At 46.0% G+C, this 21,069-nt stretch overlaps 1 protein-coding gene across 2 annotated transcripts; it reads left to right on the top strand.

The window, feature by feature from the left end:
- Positions 1-15,653: 15,653 nt before the first annotated feature.
- On the top strand, positions 15,654-20,722 carry LOC109785209 (uncharacterized). 2 transcript variants are annotated; one of them, XM_020343821.4, is made up of 14 exons: positions 15,654-15,989; positions 16,852-17,539; positions 17,614-17,728; positions 17,925-18,042; positions 18,211-18,309; positions 18,397-18,690; positions 18,767-18,874; positions 19,196-19,267; positions 19,336-19,422; positions 19,654-19,725; positions 19,833-19,922; positions 19,993-20,100; positions 20,184-20,252; positions 20,348-20,722. In XM_020343821.4, exons 1-14 carry the CDS (start codon positions 15,726-15,728, stop codon positions 20,420-20,422), a joined length of 2,259 nt encoding a protein of 752 aa, XP_020199410.3. In that variant the 5' UTR covers positions 15,654-15,725; the 3' UTR covers positions 20,423-20,722. The 2 variants fall into 2 exon arrangements, with proteins under 2 accessions (XP_020199410.3, XP_073356978.1); XM_073500877.1 differs by having other exon boundaries at positions 15,701-16,359; positions 16,434-17,539.
- The last annotated feature ends 347 nt before the right edge of the window (positions 20,723-21,069 follow it).

A 21,069-nucleotide genomic window follows, 5' to 3' on the forward strand; every position in this document is an offset into this window, starting at 1 on the left:
GGTTTAGGAACTTTTTGTCCGCCATGTTTATTATTCCCTTTATATTCGACGAGAAGCCAGACGGGACCTTCATACTGCTCAGGCATTCAAAAAAAATGACCTTCTCTTCTTTGGTAAGAGCGTAGCTGGCACGACCTTGAAACCATTCCGGATGCCGGTCATCTGGGTCTTTCAAAAGTTGCTGGTCCTGCCGTGCTTCCTTTGTATCATTTGTCTTCCCATACACGCCCAAGAAGCTTAGCAGGTTCACGCAAATATTCTTCGTAACATGCATCACGTTGATTGCAGAGCGGACATCTAGGACTTTCCAATATTCTAGCTCCCAAAATATAGATTTCTTCTTCCACATGGGTGCGTGCCCGTCAACTCCCCGCGGAACTGATTGTCCGCCAGGACCCTTTCCAAAGATGACTTTCAAATCCTTGACCATATCAAATATCTCAGCACCAGTACGTTCCGCAGGCTTCGGCCGGTGATCTGCCTTGCCGTTGAAATGCTTGCCTTTCTTTCTTACGTTATGATTTCGGGGAAGAAATCGACGATGACCCAGGTATACGTTCTTCTTACAATTACCCAAACGTACACTTTCAGTCTCATGTAAGCAGTGCGTGCATGCATTGTATCCCTTATTTGTCTGTCCCGGAAGGTTACTGAGAGCAGGCCAATCGTTGATGGTTACAAAAAGCAACGCTCGTAGGTCAAATTCCTCTTCTTTGTGCTCATCCCAGACACGTACACCAGGTCTGCCCCACAACTGTAAAAGTTCATCAACTAATGGCCTTAGGTACACATCGATGTCGTTCCCGGGTTGCTTTGGACCTTGGATGAGCACTGGCATCATAATGAACTTCCGCTTCATGCACAACCAAGGATGAAGGTTGTAGATGCATAGAGTCACGGGCCAGGTGCTATGGCTGGAGCTCTGCTCGCCAAAAGGATTCATGCCATCAGTACTTAGACCAAATCTTATGTTCCTTGCGTCAGCTGCAAAATCTTTGAACACTCTGTCGATCTTTCTCCATTGCGTTCCATCAGCGGGGTGTCTCAACTCCCCGTCGGACTTACGGTCCTCTTTGTGCCATCGCAACGACTTGGCATGCTTTTTGTTCCTGAACAGACGTTTCAACCGTGGTATTATAGGAGCATACCACATCACCTTGGCGGGAACCCTCTTCCTGGGTTTCTCGCCCTCAACATCGTCACCAGGGTCATCGCCTCTGATCTTATAATGCAATGCAGTGCATACAGGGCATTCATTCAAATTCTCGTATTCACCGCGGTAGAGGATGCAGTCGTTAATGCATGCATGTATCTTAAGAACCTCTAAACCTAGAGGGCAGACAACCTTCTTTGCTTTGTACATACTGGCGGGCAACTCGTTATTCTTCGGAAACATATTCTTCACATTTTCAGCAAATTTTCAAATGATGAGTCAGCTACACCTTCCCGTGCCTTCCATTTTAGCAAATCCAGTGTGCAGCCCAGCTTTTTCAGACTATTATCGCATCCTGGGTACAATGACTTTTTGTGATCCTCTAACATGCGATCCAAATTCTCCCTCTCCTTGTCAGTTTCGCAGCGTCTCCGTGCACCAGCAATGGTCCGACCAAGATCATCAGCGGGCTCATCATGTGCCTATTCTTCACCTTCACCTAACCCTTCCCCACCTTCAGCATCATCCTCCATGAAAGTATCACCGAAATGATCATGATAGTTGTCATCGATATCATCCCCTTCTTCATCTTCTTCCATTCTAACCCCTCTTTCTCCATGCTTGGTCCAACAATTATAGCTTCGCATGAAACCGTGCCGAAGTAGGTGCATGTGAACGTCTCTTGAGGAGGAGTAACCCTTCTGATTCTTACAGACAGCACATGGACAGATAATAAAACCTCGCTGCTTGTTCGCATTTGCCACTACGAGGAAATCTTTCAAACCCGTAGTGAACTCGCCGGAGAGTCGGGGACCGTACATCCATTGCCGATTCATCTGCATTATTATTATATGAAGTATATAATTAACCATCATGCATTTGTTAAACTAACTAGCTAGAAATAATACAAATTAAATAATGAACTACACACATGCATATTTTATCAATGACACATGAAAGGTTCAAGTTGCTAACCGCGATCGCGGAGGAAAAATAAATGAGAAAGCTCAAGTGTGGCTCGGACACTTCATATCATGTTTGTTTCATGCTCTCGGGCATTTCATCGAACACCTTATGTGCATAGGAGGAACCAAAAGCAAACCCACCACCCCCCTTCTGAATTGTGGCTAAGTGAAGTGAGCTGAGTCCTATATATAGGGATGGGCCTTTAGTCCCGGTTGGCCTGGCCAACCGCAACTAAAGGCCTTCGGGCCAGCCTGAGGACCTTTAGTCCCGGTTGGCCAGGCCAACCGGGACTAAAGCCCCTCCCGTCCGCCAGCTGTCGACCGAGCGCGCTGGGCCCAGATAGTTGGTCGCGGGTCTCCTCCCGAACCGCGACTAAAGACCCCTTTGGTCGCGGTTCGATTGTTTTAGGGACTAATGGGGGCGTATGGAAGCCTCTTTTTCTACTAGTGGGTCTACTTGTTGCGGACGTGATGCCTATATACATGATCATGCCTAGATATTCTCATAATTATGCACTTTTCTATCAATTGCTCGATAGTAATTTGTTCACCCACCGTAATACTTATGCTATCTTGAGAGAAGCCACTAGTGAAACCTATGGCCCCTGGGTCTATTTTCCATCATATTAATCTCCCGCCAATGTGCTATTTCTGTCGCCATTTATTTTGCATTCTTTACTTTCAATCTTTATCATAAAAATACCAAAAATATTATCTTATCATCTCTATCAGATCTCACATTTGCAAGTGGCCGTGAAGGGATTGACAACCCCTTTATCGCGTTGGTTGCAAGGTTCTTATTTGTTTGTGTAGGTACGAGGGACTTGCGTGTGGCCTCCTACTGGATTGATACCTTGGTTCTCAAAAACTGAGGGAAATACTTATGCTACTTTGCTGCATCACCCCTTCCTCTTCAAGAGAAAACCAACGCATGCTCAAGAGGTAGCACGGTCTTGTGTGACATGTCAGCGCAACAAGACGGAGACACTGCGGCGGGCTGGTCTGCTACAGCCCTTGGAGGTGCCCTCTCAGGTCTGGGCTGATATCTCCATGGACTTCATCGAGGGCCTTCCTAAGGTGGGCGGCAAGTTCGTCATCCTCACGGTGGTCGACCGCTTCTCCAACTATGCTCACTTTGTCGCGCTCGGCCATCCCTACACTGCCGCGTCCATGGCCCGTGCCTTCTTCGACGGCATCGTCCGCCTCCACGGGTTTCCCTCTTCGATCGTCAGCGATCAGGACCCGGTGTTCACGGGGCATGTCTGGCGCGATCTGTTCCGGATGGCGGGCGTGAAGCTCCGCCTGAGCACGGTCTTCCACCCTCAGACGGACGACCAATCCGAGGTGGTCAACAAGGTGATTGCCATGTATTTGCATTGTGTCACAGGTGATCGTCCTCGCGCTTTGGTGGATTGGCTCGCGTGGGCGGAGTACTGCTACAACACCTCCTATCACTCTGCCCTACGCGCCATGCCATTCGAGGTGGTCTACGACCGACCGCCCCCGCCCATCCTGCCGGTTGACCCAGCGACGGCACGGACGCAGGCGGCGGGCGATCTTCTTCGCAGCCGCGACGAGATGCTTGCGGAGGTACGGCAACGCCTCATTCAGGCCCAGCAGCTGGCCAAGCACTACTACGACGGCCACCATCACGAGGCGGAGTTCGCGGTGGGCGATTGGGTGTGGCTGCGCCTTCTTCACCGCTCTACACAGTCCCTGGACCCGCGCGCGAAGCTCAAGCTGGGCCCTCGCTACGCCGGGCCATTTGCCATCTTGGAGCGCATCGGGAAGGTGGCCTAACGCCTTCAGCTTCCGGCCGGTGCTCGCATCCACGACGTCTTCCATGTGGGGCTGCTGAAGCCCTTCCGTGGGGAGCCACCGGCGGCCACACCCGCGCTTCCTCCGACCTCCGACGGGCGCCTCCTTCCGGGACCAGCAAAGGTGTTGCAGGCCCAGCTACGTCGCGGGGTGTGGTACTTGTTGATCCAGTGGGATGGCTTTCCGAAGGAGGAGGCCACTTGGGAGCAGCGCGACGAGTTCCACCAACACTACCCAGACTTCTAGCATGAGGACGGGATGTTTGCGCAGGCGGGAAAGATGTTATGACCGGGGTAACTTATACCCTGAGGAGGCCCACAGGGCAGGTTTAGTTAGGGGCTTAGCCCACAAGTTATCTTATTTTTATTAGCATCGTGGTTATATAAAAGTTCTAAGACTCTTTTGGAAATTAAGCAATAAGACTATTTCTATTGCCTGGCTCCTAAAGGAGCCGGAACCCTAACCTAGCCGCCGCCTCCTCCTCCGCGCAAGACCGTGCCAGCACGCCGGCCGCCGCGGTCCAAGTCTCGCCCGCCTCCCTCCTTCCTCTCCAATCTCCGGCCTAGACCCGGTAGAGCCCTAGCTCCTACCATATATACATGACCATCAGAGCCACGAGCCAAAAGATATAACCATCAAAACCATGTGCCAAAAGATCTTTATAATATTTCTTTTCCCAGCCATTTGCAGTACTTGTGACCAAGGAACTATATTGGTTCCTTACGGTGCTTTTAGCTGTGTTAGGTCTGTAGCATGGTCATCCAGAAGGATAGAATAGAGCCAGGAGTGTTTTATCTCGTGTTCCTTGGTCTGACAGTGGTTGCATCTTCAATAGCTGCCCCAAAATAGGGCACTTCACAATTTTTTTGGCATTTCGGGGCCAAAAACAGCCTCCAGCAGCTACCCTATCACAAAAATCTGGCATTTTTTAGGGGGGCAGCCCAAAAAGAAGGCACAATGTTGCAAATATATAAGCTAGTCAGTTCTTGTCAATGCCTGTTTTTTCAGCTTATCAGTGGTATTGTCTGTGAAAAGTCTGTAATGCCCTTAGACTATATTATTGTCTCACTTATAAATGAAATGCTCACTCTCTACTGTTAAATATGTTCACAAACAAAATGCTCAATTATCATCTGTCAAATATGCTCATTGTCTCACATAGCACACACACGCATGACAGAATCTCACATAGCACACACACTATCAAAATGTCCAGTCATAATAAAAAATGCGGTCTATCGTAGGTGTTCAGTCTCAATAAAAAATGTTCACACATACGAGGTAGATGGCCAGAGTCGAGGTCAAAACACTGCCGGAGCTTTCATTATAATATGCGCCCCTCAGCTTTTTCTCATTGTGAAGGAAGAGGGTGATGGAAATAAGTTAAGCTCCAAGCCCAAAACGAGTTTTTTTGGTCTTCTGTCTTATTTTCACAATAAGCTCCTAGAAGATTCACATGCGCGCGCGCCATTGTAAAATAGGCATGGACGTGAAAGCGCCAAAGGACGGCCAGCGACCCGCCCGCCCGCGCAAGTGCACGAGAAGGCAATGCACTGGCTCTGGGTGGCGCTCAGCCATGGGATGTTCACGCTGGCCATCTTTGGAGCATCCGCCCCGGCTTTCGATCCGCATTGGGTTTACCGTTCTCCTGCATCTAGTGCCGAAGATAGCTCCAACTGCCACATACTTCCTATGACGAACCTGAGTTCGGGATCTCGTGATCTGCCACCCCCAGGCACCGTCACATGGAGCTACCTCATGTCCATTCATTCCCAGCAGAGGGGGCGCCGCTATATCCGGTGTCGCTGTTCCGGGGTCCTTGCGCCGCAGACCGGACACACCCCCTACCGAGTCCGCCGTCCCCCGATGTTGCCGGAGCGATGCCCTGCTGCCGGGAGGAACAACCACAGGAGGAGGATCTCGCGCTTCCGTGCACTGCCCCTCCATACAACCATGCTACAACCCGAGATGCCAAATCCTTGATGTTCCCTTCATTGGCGGCATGTGGGCTTTCCCAATTGCCACCTCTAGGGACGACGAGGGGAGAAGAGAGGGAGGAAGGGGCTAGGATTTGCTCCCCCGATCGCCCTGGAGAGGGCGACATGAGGGAGCCCTTCGCTAGTCGATTGATCCTATTCGGCGTTGTATATTTGCTGATGATATGTATGTATTCTCTTTGTGTTTGTCTGCCCATAGTTGTACCTGCTATTGCTACACCCTAGCTCACTGGCAGAGCTAAGTGCAATGCTGCAGGGGCCACCGCCCCTAGGATGGGATAAATTAGTCAAGTTTTTTGTTGGAACAACATTTCGTGATATATCGTTGAAGTTAGTTTGTTTCTCGAAACGGAAAAAAAATAGCTTGGAGATGATAATATTATAAAACAAGTTTGGTGCTCGAGTTCCATGGAGCTCGATTGTTTCAAAAAGTACAAAAATCACATTTCAGTGTTTTAGAAAATCCTGAAACAACTTACACCCTGACATACAGACGTATACTACATGTGTGCAGAATTTCATGAGAAAATATATTGACACGCGAGCTGCAAAATAGTCAAATCAGTTTGAGTGAACAATACACACACGGTCTGTTTTCAAAATTGCAATATGTTTTTTGTGTAGCTCGTGTGTCAATGTAATTTCTCATTGTTGGAAATATGCCCTAGAGGCAATAATAAAATGGTTATTATTGTATTTCCTTGTTCATGATAATTGTCTATTGTTCATGCTATGATTGTATTAACTGGAAACCGTAATACATGTGTGAATACATAGACCACAACATGTCCCTAGTAAGCCTCTAGTTGATTAGCTCGTTGATCAATAGATGGTTATGGTTTCCTGACCATGGACATTGGATGTCATTGATAACGGGATCACATCATTAGGAGAATGATGTGATGGACAAGACCCAATCCTAAGCATAGCACAAGAACGTGTAGTTCGTTTGCTAAGAGCTTTTCTAATGTCAAGTATCGTTTCCTTAGACCATGAGATTGTGCGACTCCCGGATACCGTAGGAATGCTTTGGGTGTACCAAACGTCACAACGTAACTGGGTGGCTATAAAAGTGCACTACAGGTATCTCCGAAAGTGTCTGTTGGGCTGGCACGAATCGAGACTGGGATTTGTCACTCCGTATGACGGAGAGGTATCTCTGGGCCCACTCGGTAATGCATCATCATAATGAGCTCAATGTGACTAATGAGTTAGCCACAGGATCATGCATTACGGAACGAGTAAAGTGACTTGCCGGTAACGAGATTGAACGAGGTATTGGGATACGGACGATCGAATCTCGAGCAAGTAACATACCGATTGACAAAGGGAATTGAATACGGGATTGATTGAATCCCCGACATCGTGGTTCATCCGATGAGATCATCGTGGAACATGTGGGAGCCAATATGGGTATCCAGATCCCGCTATTGGTTATTGGCCGGAGAGGTGTCTCGGTCATGTCTGCATGTTTCCCGAACCCGTAGGGTCTACACACTTAAGGTTCAGTGACGCTAGAGTTGTTATGGGAAATAGTATGTGGTTACCGAAGGTTGTTCGGAGTCCCGGATGAGATCCCGGACATCACGAGGAGTTCCGGAATGGTCCGGCGGTGAAGATCGATATATTGGACGAAGGGTATTGGAGTCCGGAAGTGTTCCGGGGGTACCAGGCTATGGCCAGCATGACCGAAAGGTGTTTCGGGAGCCCCGACAAGTGTTGGAGGGCCTCATGGGCCAAAGGGGAAGGGGCAAACCAGCCCACTAAGGGGTGGTGCGCCCCCCACACCCTTTCCCACGTTACTTGGGGAGGTGGGGCGCCTCCACCTGGCTTGGGAGGCAAGCCTCCACCTGCTTGGCTTGGGGGGCAAGTCTCCCTAGGATTTTCCCTAGGGAGATCCAATCTGCTTAGCCGCCGCCCCTAGGGGAAACCCTAGGGCGCCTCCCCCTCTCCCCTTGCCCCTATATATAGTGGAGGGGTGGGAGGGCAGCCGCACCTCTTCCCTGGCGCAGACCTCCCTCCTCATACACCTCCTCCTCCTCCTCCGTAGTGCTCAGCGAAGCTCTGCCGGAGAACCACGAGCTCCATTGCCACCACGCCATCGTGCTCCTAGAGTTCTCCCTCAACTTCTCCTCTCCCCTTGCTGGATCAAGAAGGAGGACACGTCCCCGGGCTGTACGTGTGTTGAACGCGGAGGCGCCGTCCGTTCGGCGCTAGATCGGATCTTCCGCGATTTGAATCGCTGCGAGTACGACTCCATCAACCGCGTTCTTGTAACGCTTCCGCTTAGCGATCTTCAAGGGTATGAAGATGCACTCCCTCTCTCTCATTGCTAGCATCTCCTAGATTGATCTTGGTGACACGTAGGAAAATTTTGAATTATTGCTACGTTCCCCAACAGTGGCATCATGAGCTAGGTCTAAGCGTAGATTCTATGCACGAGTAGAACACAAAGTAGTTGTGGGCGATGATTTGTTCAATTTGCTTACCGTTACTAGTCTTATCTTGATTCGGCGGCATTGTGGGATGAAGCGGCCCGGACCGACCTTACACGTACTCTTACGTGAGACAGGTTCCACCGATTGACATGCACTTGATGCATAAGGTGGCTAGCGGGTGTCTGTCTCTCCCACTTTAGTCAGATCGGATTCGATGAAGAGGGTCCTTATGAAGGGTAAATAGAAATTGGCATATCACCGTTGTGGCTTTTGCGTAGGTAAGAAACGTTCTTGCTAGAAACCCATAGCAGCCACGTAAAACATGCAACAACAATTAGAGGACGTCTAACTTGTTTTTGCAGGGTATGCTATGTGATGTGATATGGCCAAAAGGATGGGATGAATTATATATGTGATGTATGAGATTGATCATGTTCTTGTAATAGGAATCACGACTTGCATGTCGATGAGTATGACAACCGGCAGGAGCCATAGGAGTTGTCTTAATTTATTGTATGACCTGCGTGTCAATGAAAAACGCCATGTAATTACTTTACTTTATTGCTAACCGTTAGCCATAGTAGTAGAAGTAATAGTTGGCGAGACAACTTCATGAAGACACGATGATGGAGATCATGGTGTCATGCCGGTGACGAAGGTGATCATGCCGCGCCTCGAAGATGGAGATCAAAAGGCGCAAGATGATATTGGCCATATCATGTCACTTTATGATTTGCATGTGATGTTTGTCATGTTTACATCTTATTTGCTTAGAACGACGGTAGCATAAATAAGATGATCCCTCACTAAAATTTCAAGAGATGTGTTCCCCCTAACTGTGCACCGTTGCGAAGGTTCGTTGTTTCGAAGCACCACGTGATGATCGGGTGTGATAGATTCTAACGTTCGCATACAACGGGTGTAAGCCAGATTTACACATGCGAAACACTTAGGTTGACTTGACGAGCCTAGCATGTACAGACATGGCCTCGGAACACAAGAGACCGAAAGGTCGAACATGAGTCGTATAGTAGATACGATCAACATGGAGATGTTCACCGATGATGACTAGTCTGTCTCACGTGATGATCGGACACGGCCTAGTTGACTCGGATCATGTATCACTTAGATGACTAGAGGGATGTCTATCTGAGTGGGAGTTCATTAAATAATTTGATTAGATGAACTTAATTATCATGAACATAGTCAAAAGGTCTTTGCAAATTATGTCGTAGCTTACGCTTTAGTTCTACTAAAGATATGTTCCTAGAGAAAATTTAGTTGAAAGTTGATAGTAGCAATTATGCGGACTGGGTCCGTAAACTGAGGATTGTCCTCATTGCTACACAGAAGGCTTATGTCCTTAATGCACCGCTCGGTGTGCTGAACCTCGAGCGTCGTCTGTAGATGTTGCGAAACATCTGACATACACGTTTTGATGACTACGTGATAGTTCAGTGTGTGATGCTAACGGTTTAAAATTGTGGCACCAAAGATGTTTTTGAAACGTCGCAGAACATATGAGATGTTCCAAAGACTGAAATTGGGATTTCAGACTAGTGCCCACGTCAAGAGGTATGAGACCTCTGACAAGTTTCTTAAGCCTGCAAACTAAGGGAGAAAAGCTCAATCGTTGAGCATGTGCTCGGATTGTCTGAGTACTACAATCGCTTGAATCGAGTGGAAGTTGTCTTCCAGATGAGATAGTGATGGTTCTCCATAGTCACTGCCACCAAGCTATTAGAGCTTCGTGATGAACTATAACATATCAGGGATAGACATGATGATCCTTGAGAAACTCGCGATGTTTGACACCGCGAAAGTAAAATCAAGTAGGAGCATCAATTATTGATGGTTAGTAAAACCACTAGTTTCAAGAAGGGCAAGGGCAAGAAGGGATACTTCATGAAACGGCAAATCAGTTGCTGCTCCAGCGAAGAAACCCAAGGTTGAACCCAAACCCGAGACTAAGTGCTTCTGTAATGAGGGGAACGGTCACTGAAGCAGAACTACCCTAGATACTTGGTAGATGAGAAGGCAGGCAAGGTCGACAGAAGTATATTAATGTGTACTTTACTAGTACTCCTAGTAGCACCAGGGTATTAGATACCGGTTCGGTTGCTAAGTGTTGGTAACTCGAAATAAAAGGCTACGGAATAAACGAAGACTAGCTAAAGGTGAGATGACGATATGTGTTAGAAGTGTTTCCAAGGTTGATGTGATCAAGCATCGCATGCTCCCTCTACCATCGAGAATGGTGTTAAACCTAAATAATTGTTATTTGGTGTTTGCGTTGAGCATAGACATGATTGGATTATGTTTATCGCAATACGGGCATTCATTTAAGGAGAATAATGGTTACTCTGTCTATTTGAATAATACCTTCAATGATCTTGCACCTAAAATGAATGGTTTATTGAATCTCGATCGTAGTGATACACACGTTCATGCCAAAAGATATAAGATAGTAATGATGGTACCACATACTTGTGGCACTGCCACTTGAGTCATATTGGTATAAAACGCATGAAGAAGCTCCATGTTGATGGATCATTGGACTCACTCGTTTTTGAAAAGATTGAGACATGCGAACCATGTCTATTAGTATATATGCATGAAGAAAGTCCATACAGATGGATCGTTTGGACTCACTTGATTTTGAATCACTTGAGACATGCAAATCATACCACATGGGCAAGATGACTGAAAGGCCTCGTTTTCAGTAAGATAGAACAAGAAAGCAACTTGTTGAAAGTAATACATTTTGATGTGTGCAGTCCAATGAGTGCTGAGGCATGCAGTGGATATTGTTATGTTCTTGCTTCACAGATGATTTGAGTAGATGTTGAGTATATTTACTTGATGAAACATAAGTCTGAATTATTGAAAGGTTCAAGTAATTTCAGAGTGAAGTTGAAGATCGTCGTGACAAGAGGATAAAATGTCTGTGATATGATCATAGAGATGAATATCTGAGTTACGAGTTTGGCACACAATTAAGAAATTGTGGAAATTGTTTCACGACTAATACCGCCTGGAACACCATAGTGTGATGGTGTGTCTGAACATCATAACTGCACCCTATTGGATATGGTGCATACCATGATGTCTCTTATCGAATTACACTATCGTTTATGGGTTAGGCATTAGAGACAACCGCATTCACTTTAAATAGGGCACCACGCAATTCCGTTGAGACGACACCGTATGAACTATGGTTTCGAGAAACCTAAGCTGTCGTTTCTTAAAAGTTTGGGGCTGCGACGCTTATGTGAAAAAGTTTCAGGCTGATAAGCTCAAACCCAAAGCGGATAAATGCATCTTCATAGAATACCCAAAATAGTTGGGTATACCTCCTATTTCAGATCTGGAAGCAAAAGCGATTGTTTCTAGAAACGGGTCCTTTCTCGAGAAAAAGTTTCTCTCGAAAGAATTGAGTGGGAGGATTGTGGAGACTTGATGAGGTTATTGAACCATGACTTCAACTAGTGTGTAGTAGGGCACAGGAAGTTGTTCCTGTGGCACCTACACCAATTGAAGTGGAAGCTTATGATAGTGATCATGAAACTTCGGATCAAGTCACTACCAAACCTCGTAGGACGACAAGGATGCATCCTACTTCAGAGTGGTACGTAATCCTGTCTTGGAAGTCATGTTGCTAGACAACAATGAACCTACGAGCTATGGAGAAGCGATGATGGGCCCGGATTTCGACGAATGGCTCGAGGCCATAAAATCCAAGAGAGGATCCATGTATAAAAACAAAGTGTAGACTTTGGAAGAACTACTTGATGGTCGTAAGGCTGTTGGGTGAAGATGGATTTTAAAAGGAAGACAGACAATGATGGTAAGTGTCACCATTAAGAAAGCTCGACTTGTCGTTAAGATGTTTTCCGGCAAGTTCAAGGAGTTGACTGCGATGAGATTTCTCACTCGTAGCGATGCTAAGAGTCTGTTGGAATTATATTAGCAGTTACTGCATTATTTATGAAATCTTGCAGATAGGATGTCAAAACATTGTTTCTTCGACGATTTTCTTGAGGAAAGGTTGTATGTGATACAACCAGAAGGTTTTGTCAATCCTGAAAGATGCTAACAAGTATGCAAAGCTCCAGCAATCCTTCTAAGGATTGGCTTAAGCATCTCGGAGTTGGAATGTACGCTTTGATGAGATGATCAAAGATTTTGGGTTTATACAAAGTTTATGAGAAACTTGTATTTCCAAAGAAGTGAGTGGGAGCACTATAGAATTTCTGATGAGTATATGTTGTTGACATATTGTTGATCAGAAATGATGTAGAATTTCTGGAAAACATACAGGGTTATTTGAAAAGTGTTTTTCAATGCAAAACCTGGATTAAGCTACTTGAACATTGAGCATCAAGATCTATAAGGATAGATCGAAAACGCTTAATAGTACTTTCAAATGAATGCATACCGTGACAGGATTTTGAAGGAGTTCAAAATAGATCAGCAAAGAAGGAGTTCTTGGCTGTGTTACAAGGTGTGAGTATTGAGTAAGACTCAAGACCTGACCACAACAGAAGAGAGAGAAAGGACGAAGGTCGTCCCCTATGCTTTAGACGTAGGCTCTACAGTATGCTATGCTGTGTACCGCACCTGAAGTGTACCTTGCCATGAGTCAGTCAAGGGGTACAAGAGTGATCTAGGAATGGATCACATGATAGTAGTCGAACTTATCCTTAGTAACTAGTGGACTAAGGAATTTTCTCGATTATGGAGGTGGTGAAAGAGTTCATCGTAAAGGGTTGCGTCGATGCAAACTTTGACACTATCCGGATGACTCTGAGTAGTAAACCGGATTCGTATAGTAGAGCAGTTATTTGGAATAGCTCCAAGTAGCGTGGTGGTAGCTGCATCTACAAGATGACATAGAGATTTGTAAAGCACACACGGATCTGAAAGGTTCAGACCCGTTGACTAGTAACCTCTCTCACAAGCGAGATATGAACAAACCCCATGGGTGTTGGATTCATTACAATCACATAGTGATGTGAACTAGATTATTGACTCTAGTGCAAGTGGGATACTGTTGGAAATATGCCCTAGAGGCAATAATAAAATGGTTATTATTGTATTTCCTTGTTCATGATAATTGTCTATTGTTCATGCTATAATTGTATTAACTGGAAACCGTAATACATGTGTGAATACATAGACCACAACATGTCCCTAGTAAGCCTCTAGTTGATTAGCTCGTTGATCAATAGATGGTTATGGTTTCCTGACCATGGACATTGGATGTCATTGATAACGGGATCACATCATTAGGAGAATGATGTGATGGACAAGACCCAATCCTAAGCATAGCACAAGAACGTGTAGTTCGTTTGCTAAGAGCTTTTCTAATGTCAAGTATCGTTTCCTTAGACCATGAGATTGTGCGACTCCCGGATACCGTAGGAATGCTTTGGGTGTACCAAACGTCACAACGTAACTGGGTGGCTATAAAAGTGCACTACAGGTATCTCCGAAAGTGTCTGTTGGGCTGGCACGAATCGAGACTGGGATTTGTCACTCCGTATGACGGAGAGGTATCTCTGGGCCCACTCGGTAATGCATCATCATAATGAGCTCAATGTGACTAATGAGTTAGCCACAGGATCATGCATTACGGAACGAGTAAAGTGACTTGCCGGTAACGAGATTGAACGAGGTATTGGGATACAGACGATCGAATCTCGAGCAAGTAACATACCGATTGACAAAGGGAATTGAATACGGGATTGATTGAATCCCCGACATCGTGGTTCATCCGATGAGATCATCGTGGAACATGTGGGAGCCAATATGGGTATCCAGATCCCGCTATTGGTTATTGGCCGGAGAGGTGTCTCGGTCATGTCTGCATGGTTCCCGAACCCGTAGGGTCTACACACTTAAGGTTCGGTGACGCTAGAGTTGTTGTGGGAAATAGTATGTGGTTACCGAAGGTTGTTCGGAGTCCCGGATGAGATCCCGGACATCACGAGGAGTTCCGGAATGGTCCGGCGGTGAAGAACGATATATTGGACGAAGGGTATTGGAGTCCGGAAGTGTTCCGGGGGTACCAGGCTATGGCCAGCATGACCGAAAGGTGTTTCGGGAGCCCCGGCAAGTGTTGGAGGGCCTCATGGGCCAAAGGGGAAGGGGCAAACCAGCCCACTAAGGGGTGGTGCGCCCCCCACACCCTTTCCCACGTTGCTTGGGGAGGTGGGGCGCCTCCACCTGGCTTGGGAGGCAAGCCTCCACCTGCTTGGCTTGGGGGGCAAGTCTCCCTAGGATTTTCCCTAGGGAGATCCAATCTGCTTGGCCGCCGCCCCTAGGGGAAACCCTAGGGCGCCTCCCCCTCTCCCCTTGCCCCTATATATAGTGGAGGGGTGGGAGGGCAGCCGCACCTCTTCCCTGGCGCAGCCCTCCCTCCTCATACACCTCCTCCTCCTCCTCCGTAGTGCTCAGCGAAGCTCTGCCGGAGAACCACGAGCTCCATTGCCACCACGCCGTCGTGCTGCTGGAGTTCTCCCTCAACTTCTCCTCTCCCCTTGCTGGATCAAGAAGGAGGAGACGTCCCCGGGCTGTACGTGTGTTGAACGCGGAGGCGCCGTCCGTTCGGCGCTAGATCGGATCTTCCGCGATTTGAATCACTGCGAGTACGACTCCATCAACCGCGTTCTTGTAACGCTTCCGCTTAGCGATCTTCAAGGGTATGAAGATGCACTCCCTCTCTCTCTCTCATTGCTAGCATCTCCTAGATTGATCTTGGTGACACGTAGGAAAATTTTGAATTATTGCTACGTTCCCCAACACTCATGACATGCGGAAAAAAAAAGTAATTTCTCATGAAGATTTTCACACATGTAGTGTACATGCATGTGTCAACCTGTATCTTTTAGAATTGTTTGAAACTTTGAAATGTGATTTTTTATTTTGATTTTTCAAAAACGAGCTCCATGGAGCTCGAGCACCAAAAGGCGGCACTCTCCATAATATGATCTTCTTGTGTGATGATATATACATATATAACCATCAGAACCATTAGCCAAAAATCTTATCGTGTGGTCGTTTTTTTTTCCAACTATTTCCAGTGCTTGTGACCAAGGAGCTTCCACAAGACACAATTCAATCCCTGCACCAAAAAAGAGAAAACAGGAAGAAATAGAAATCCTCTGTGTTCTGTAAGCAAATCTGGAAATTAGAACCGATTTACGATCGGACGGTGGAGCCTGCACCACGCGGCGGAAATCCGGCCATTCACCGGCTCCCCGCCAGGAGAGAAGGGGGGCCAAGGCCGCAGGTTTATCCGTTACCACCGACCGCGCCTCTCCATTCCGCCAATAAACCTCTCCGGCCAGCCATGGAAGCCTTCGCCGCCGCCCCCGCGGCCGGCGTCTTCGCGGCCGCGCGGCCCTCCGTCGCGCTCCGACGCCGCGGCGGCAGAGGGGCCTCCTCCTCCTCCTCCTCGCGCGCCGGAGCCGGACGGGTGCGCCTCGTGCGCGCGCCGCCGCCGCGCGCCGGAGGCGGGGACGGAGGGGACCTGCCGGCTCTGGACAAGTGGGACATGATGGAGCTCGAGTTCGGGCGGTTCCTCGGGGAGGACCCCAAGCTCACCCTCGCCAAGGTCGCTACTCTGTTCCCTTCATTTGTAGTTCGTCTCGTCCCTACACACTGGATAAGGTTTTGAAATGCTGTCTCACCTGAACATTGGAAATTCAGAATGCAAATCATTATATGCTTCTCTATGAGATATTGGGATATTTTGTAGCGGTATGATGGCAGTGAGCATTTCTGTTGAAATGCTTGCGCGTAGTTTAGTTTTCAAACTTAGCTGCATTTTCCATTACTTTAATTTCTATCTTCATAGTGACAAACCACCGCAACTTTCAGTAATATACAGTGTCCCATGTGCTGTTATCTGTGTTTGACTTTAGATGGCCCTCCTGTGTATTAGCTTCAGTTTAAGTTGGGACTCACAGTTTACTACTCCCTTGGTCCCATAATGTAAGAGCATTTTTTATACTAGTGTAGTGTCAAAAACACTTATATTATGGGACGGATGGAGTAGTTTATATCAATCATGCCAAACTAGTTTTCTAAAATATTTTGTTTCTAATAGACAATTATAGTTTTATATTGGTTGGGAAGTTTCTAGCAACACAGACTGTTCCCTGTTGTTATTCGTCAGAGACTCATAAGCAGTTCCTTATGCGAGTAGGTGTATTACTGTCATTTTACAAGAATGCAAGTATGCTAGCTGTGTTACTGTTATTTGCAAGTACGGAAGTAGAGAGATTTCAAGTACGAGCCCTGATATATTGCTTAGCTCTTGCGATCTTTTAACCATGAACCCGTCTGTCACACAATATGACAAGTTGGCAGTACACATTGGTGTTGTGTTCTGAACTTCTGAAACGTTTGGTTTATGTCGCTTGATTATTCTCAGCAATTGTGACCCCTTACATGTTCTGGAATTACTACTTCAGATACTGCTCAAGAAGTCAGACCCGGATGCTTCATCCCTCGATGTAGAGAAACTAGTTGCCAGCAAAAAGGACACGCTGGATGTTATTTTGAAGGAGTTCATGGAGGCTAATAAGACGGACAAGACTGCCACCACAGGAGAGGCAATAAGCGCACCAATGAAAGAAAAACAACCTTTGGGTGTTTCAAGGCCTGCAGTGAGCAAACCAAAGCTGGATGAGGCTTCTTTGGCTATGATACGGCCAGCAGGAAGCAAACCAAAGCAAGCTGAGCCTCCTTTGACTTTCATGAGACCAGCAGTGAGCAAACCAAAGGTAAATAAGCCTTCTTTGACCTTGATGCGGCCAATGGGGAGCAAACCAAAAGTACAAGCTAAGCTGGTGCAAGATAGTTGGCCTAGCAAGGAGAGTTTAGCTGCAGGGACCGAGTTAAGTGAGGTTGGAAGTACCACAACAGAGGATATTGTGGACGTCACCTTGCGTAAACCCGTTGTGCATCAGAGTGAAGATGATGAACAGGAGTCGGAGCTGAAGATGAAACCAAATGTCGACTTGAAAATGAGGAAGGATATGGATGAGGATTTATCCAACATTTCCCTTCTTCAAAAGCCAGAGGCCACAAAAGAGACTGCTAATGCACTTGGCTCGACCTTAGTTGCTGCTGGAGAGGATACCAATGAACGTGAGGAAGGTAAGGAAGGCATAAGAGACCTGTAATTAGTCTTCTATCATCCATGGCGCTAATGTTATGTTAGTATTCTCAAGGACTGCAACCATCTGAGGAAAGTTTAACTCAACAAATAGACTCGCCTGCTCTGGATAAACCATCAGTGACCGACAACAATTTTTCTATGCAAGCTTTCTTGCAAGGAAGACCGAGGTACATTCTGATGGAATGCTACAGTTATATTTTTATGAACATTTTCATCACTTGGTATCCAATTGTTCGGTTAAGCTCAAGTTGCACTATTTATCCCCTTTGTCTCTGCTCGTGTGTTTGCGAACTAATATTGTCTTTGTGGTTTCCTCCATGTTGATTCACCTGCCGAGCTAATGTGGCAATTATTACATTGTAGGAAAGACCTGCCTGTTGAAACTTCACCATCTCTAGTGGATGCTGAGAAGAAAAGTGATAGTGATGGTAAAAAAAGTTATGTTGACGATGGGGGCAATGTCTTATCATCAACACTAGAGGTAATGTAAATCTCCGAATATTCGAGCTTCATCATCTGATTGTTGTGCACAAATAACAACAGAACTTACTGGAGCGAATGCAACTTTTGTGGGAGGAGATAGTCGCCCCCTACTAGCCTTTTTAGTTCTTGCGAATATGAATACTGAGCTACCGAATCACTAATACAGGACATTACTGAGAGTGACTGGACAAGGCTAGAGCATTATGCAAGTACTGGAGAAAGGGTTGAGGTGGAACTTATTAACTGCAGTGCGAAGGGATTTGTGGTATGTACTTGGTCCTTTTGAAATCGCTTATTCTTATCATATTATATCCCTGTTTTTGTCTGAGCTTTGTCTTGAAATCCTCACCAGGTGTCACTCGACTCAATGATAGGTTTCTTACCATATCGTAATCTTGCTACAAAATGGAAATTCTTAGCTTTTGAGACTTGGTTAAGAAGGAAGGGTGGTGATCCTTCCTTGTACAAGCAGAGTATGAGCATGGAGGAAGGTTCCGAGGTTAGTGATAGGAGCATAGAACCAGAATCAGTTTCAGAAGTAGCTCATCAGGACCAAGGAACTCTGCAGTCTAGGCTGAAGTTTGAAGAACTTCTTCGAACATATGATGAAGAGAAATCCAAGTTCTTATCATCATTTATCGGTCAAGTATGACTCTGGTCCTCGTGTCCCAATATTAAACTACTCATTTGCATTCTTTTGTAACATTTCCATCGTTTTGCAGAGGCTCCGAGTGTCAGTTGTCCTGGCTGATAGAAATTCCAAGCGACTATTTTTCTCCATGAGGCCAAAAGAAAGTGACGAGTTGATTCAGAAAAGGAAAAGCCTGATGGTACTTCTGGACTCTTTAAAATTCTCGATTTTATGATGAAATCACATAAACCTATTAAATATTTCAAATCAAATTGTCTCATTGATTTAGCTAAGTTTTGCTCAAGAACATTTATTAAGCTTCCTGTACGTGCATCGTAGTTCTTACTAGCTGCACCCTTCGCATTAATATAATCAGAAAAATTTAGTCTTGGTGACACTGTCATTCCTTGAGCTGAAATAGATCCTTGGCAGCATTTAGTATCCTATTGGAGTGAAGGCATTGCCTGTGTATCTGATCCTGTTGGCACACAACCATAAATATAATTTTCTTATTATGCAGGCTAGGCTTAATGTTGGAGATATAGTCACATGCACTATCAAGCGATTTGTTTACTTTGGGATATTTGTTGAGGTAGGTCTCATTCCTTTTGTTGTTTGTCTTTTTCCTTCAAGTTCAGCAGCTAACTGTTTCCTTCAAAGGTTGAAGGAGTTCCTGCACTGATTCAACAGTGGGAAGTGTCCTGGGATGAGACCTTAGATCCATCAGTTTCTTACAGAATTGGTCAGGTAATCCTTTAGCAATTGTGATTAGTTCTGTTATTTAGTCTTTTGCTCTTCTAAGTTTTCTATTGAAGCTGCTAATCTCTGGATAATGAATTTATGTTTTCCTTGGAAATAACCATGTATTTTCCTCATTTCTTACATGGGTCATTCTATACTTAACAACGCAGTTCAGTGACGCTAAAATGCTCATAGTTCTATTTTAATTTTGGCTGCTAACGTTATTTTCGTTTGCAGGTTGTTGATGCTAAAGTTATTCAACTGGATTTCAACAATAGCCGTATCTTTTTGTCACTTAAAGATGTAAAGGTACTGGGATGTTCGGCGGTTCCCCCCATTGTCCTCATGTTTTCTCAGTGTTAACTCACTAGTTTCAGATAGTTTTTTTTCTCAGTTGCTTTTCCCCTGTTATGCAGCCAAGCCCGCCAGTAGGAGCCTTGGAAGCAGTCATTGGCGATGAAGCGTCACTTGATGGATCTCTAGAACCTGCACAAGCAGATTTTGAGGTATGTACGAGCTTATTTTCCATTGAGCATGATTTGAGGGTTCTGGGTATTAAAATCTAGGCTATTCTAGTGGCCTGAGGTGGATTCCCTTATTGAGGAGCTGAAAAACATAGAGCAAGTTAAAGATGTTTATAAAGGAAGGTTCTTCCGGAGCCCAGGATTAGCTCCAACATTCCAGGTAAAATGAATGTTCAGAATGTTTAGTGGTCACACAATTATGCAGCCTGGTTCCTGGAACTGAAACCATCTGTCACTTACCAGGTATATATGGCATCTTTGGTTGGCCAAAAGTACAAGGTCCTTGCGCGGTATGGGAACAATGTGCAAGAGGTACGAGCTTCCGAATTTAAGCTTAATCGAATCAGTAAAGGATACTGAAAATTCCAGCCGCTTACGATACATAGTGTTGGCCTACTCCTGTGCAGGTGATGGTGGAGACATCACTAGACAAGGAAGGGCTGAAAGAGGCAATTTTGATGTGCACAAACAGGGTGAGCTGATCATCACGGTTTTCGTGCTCAGACTGCACGCGGCCAATTTTCATGAGATCATTTTGACATCCGAAAGCTTATGCTTATGCTCAATCTCGTTGGGGAGGAAGAGACCCTCGGGGCAAAGACCTCACCGTCAGAACCACATTGTGCCGATTTCGACCACTTTGTAAATCTCCGGGTTTTTTTGTTGCCTGCTAAACCATTATGTAACTTCCACGATTGGAACGGGCCATCACGAGACGAGTGAATCGCCAATCTGGAAACAGAGCGCTGCGGTTAGTATAATGCTAAGTTGGCTTTAGATTATGCTGATTTTTTCCTTTTTCTTTTGAGCGCCAAAAAGAAAAAGTGTGTCTGAGTGCTGGCCCATATACATCAATGCATTGCAAGGGTTTTTCTTTTTCTTTTTTGCGGTAATGCATTGCGAGTTGGCAGCTTTTCCAGGCCATGGACACACAGATTAAGGTGATTTCAAGGTGACCATGATCTATCTATCTAGCGTTCGAGGTCTAGCCGTCGGAATTCAACCATGCACATTTCTGTTACTAGTCACTGAACCTGAAAACAGTTATCTTCGTTGTATGCAAAACGGTCTGAACTATACAATATAATGGTCCAGAACGGTAAATACGGCCGGACAGGCTGAACTTATG

The sequence above is a fragment of the Aegilops tauschii genome, chromosome 6 (genome assembly GCF_002575655.3).
Source record: "Aegilops tauschii subsp. strangulata cultivar AL8/78 chromosome 6, Aet v6.0, whole genome shotgun sequence".
Taxonomy (NCBI): domain Eukaryota; kingdom Viridiplantae; phylum Streptophyta; class Magnoliopsida; order Poales; family Poaceae; genus Aegilops; species Aegilops tauschii.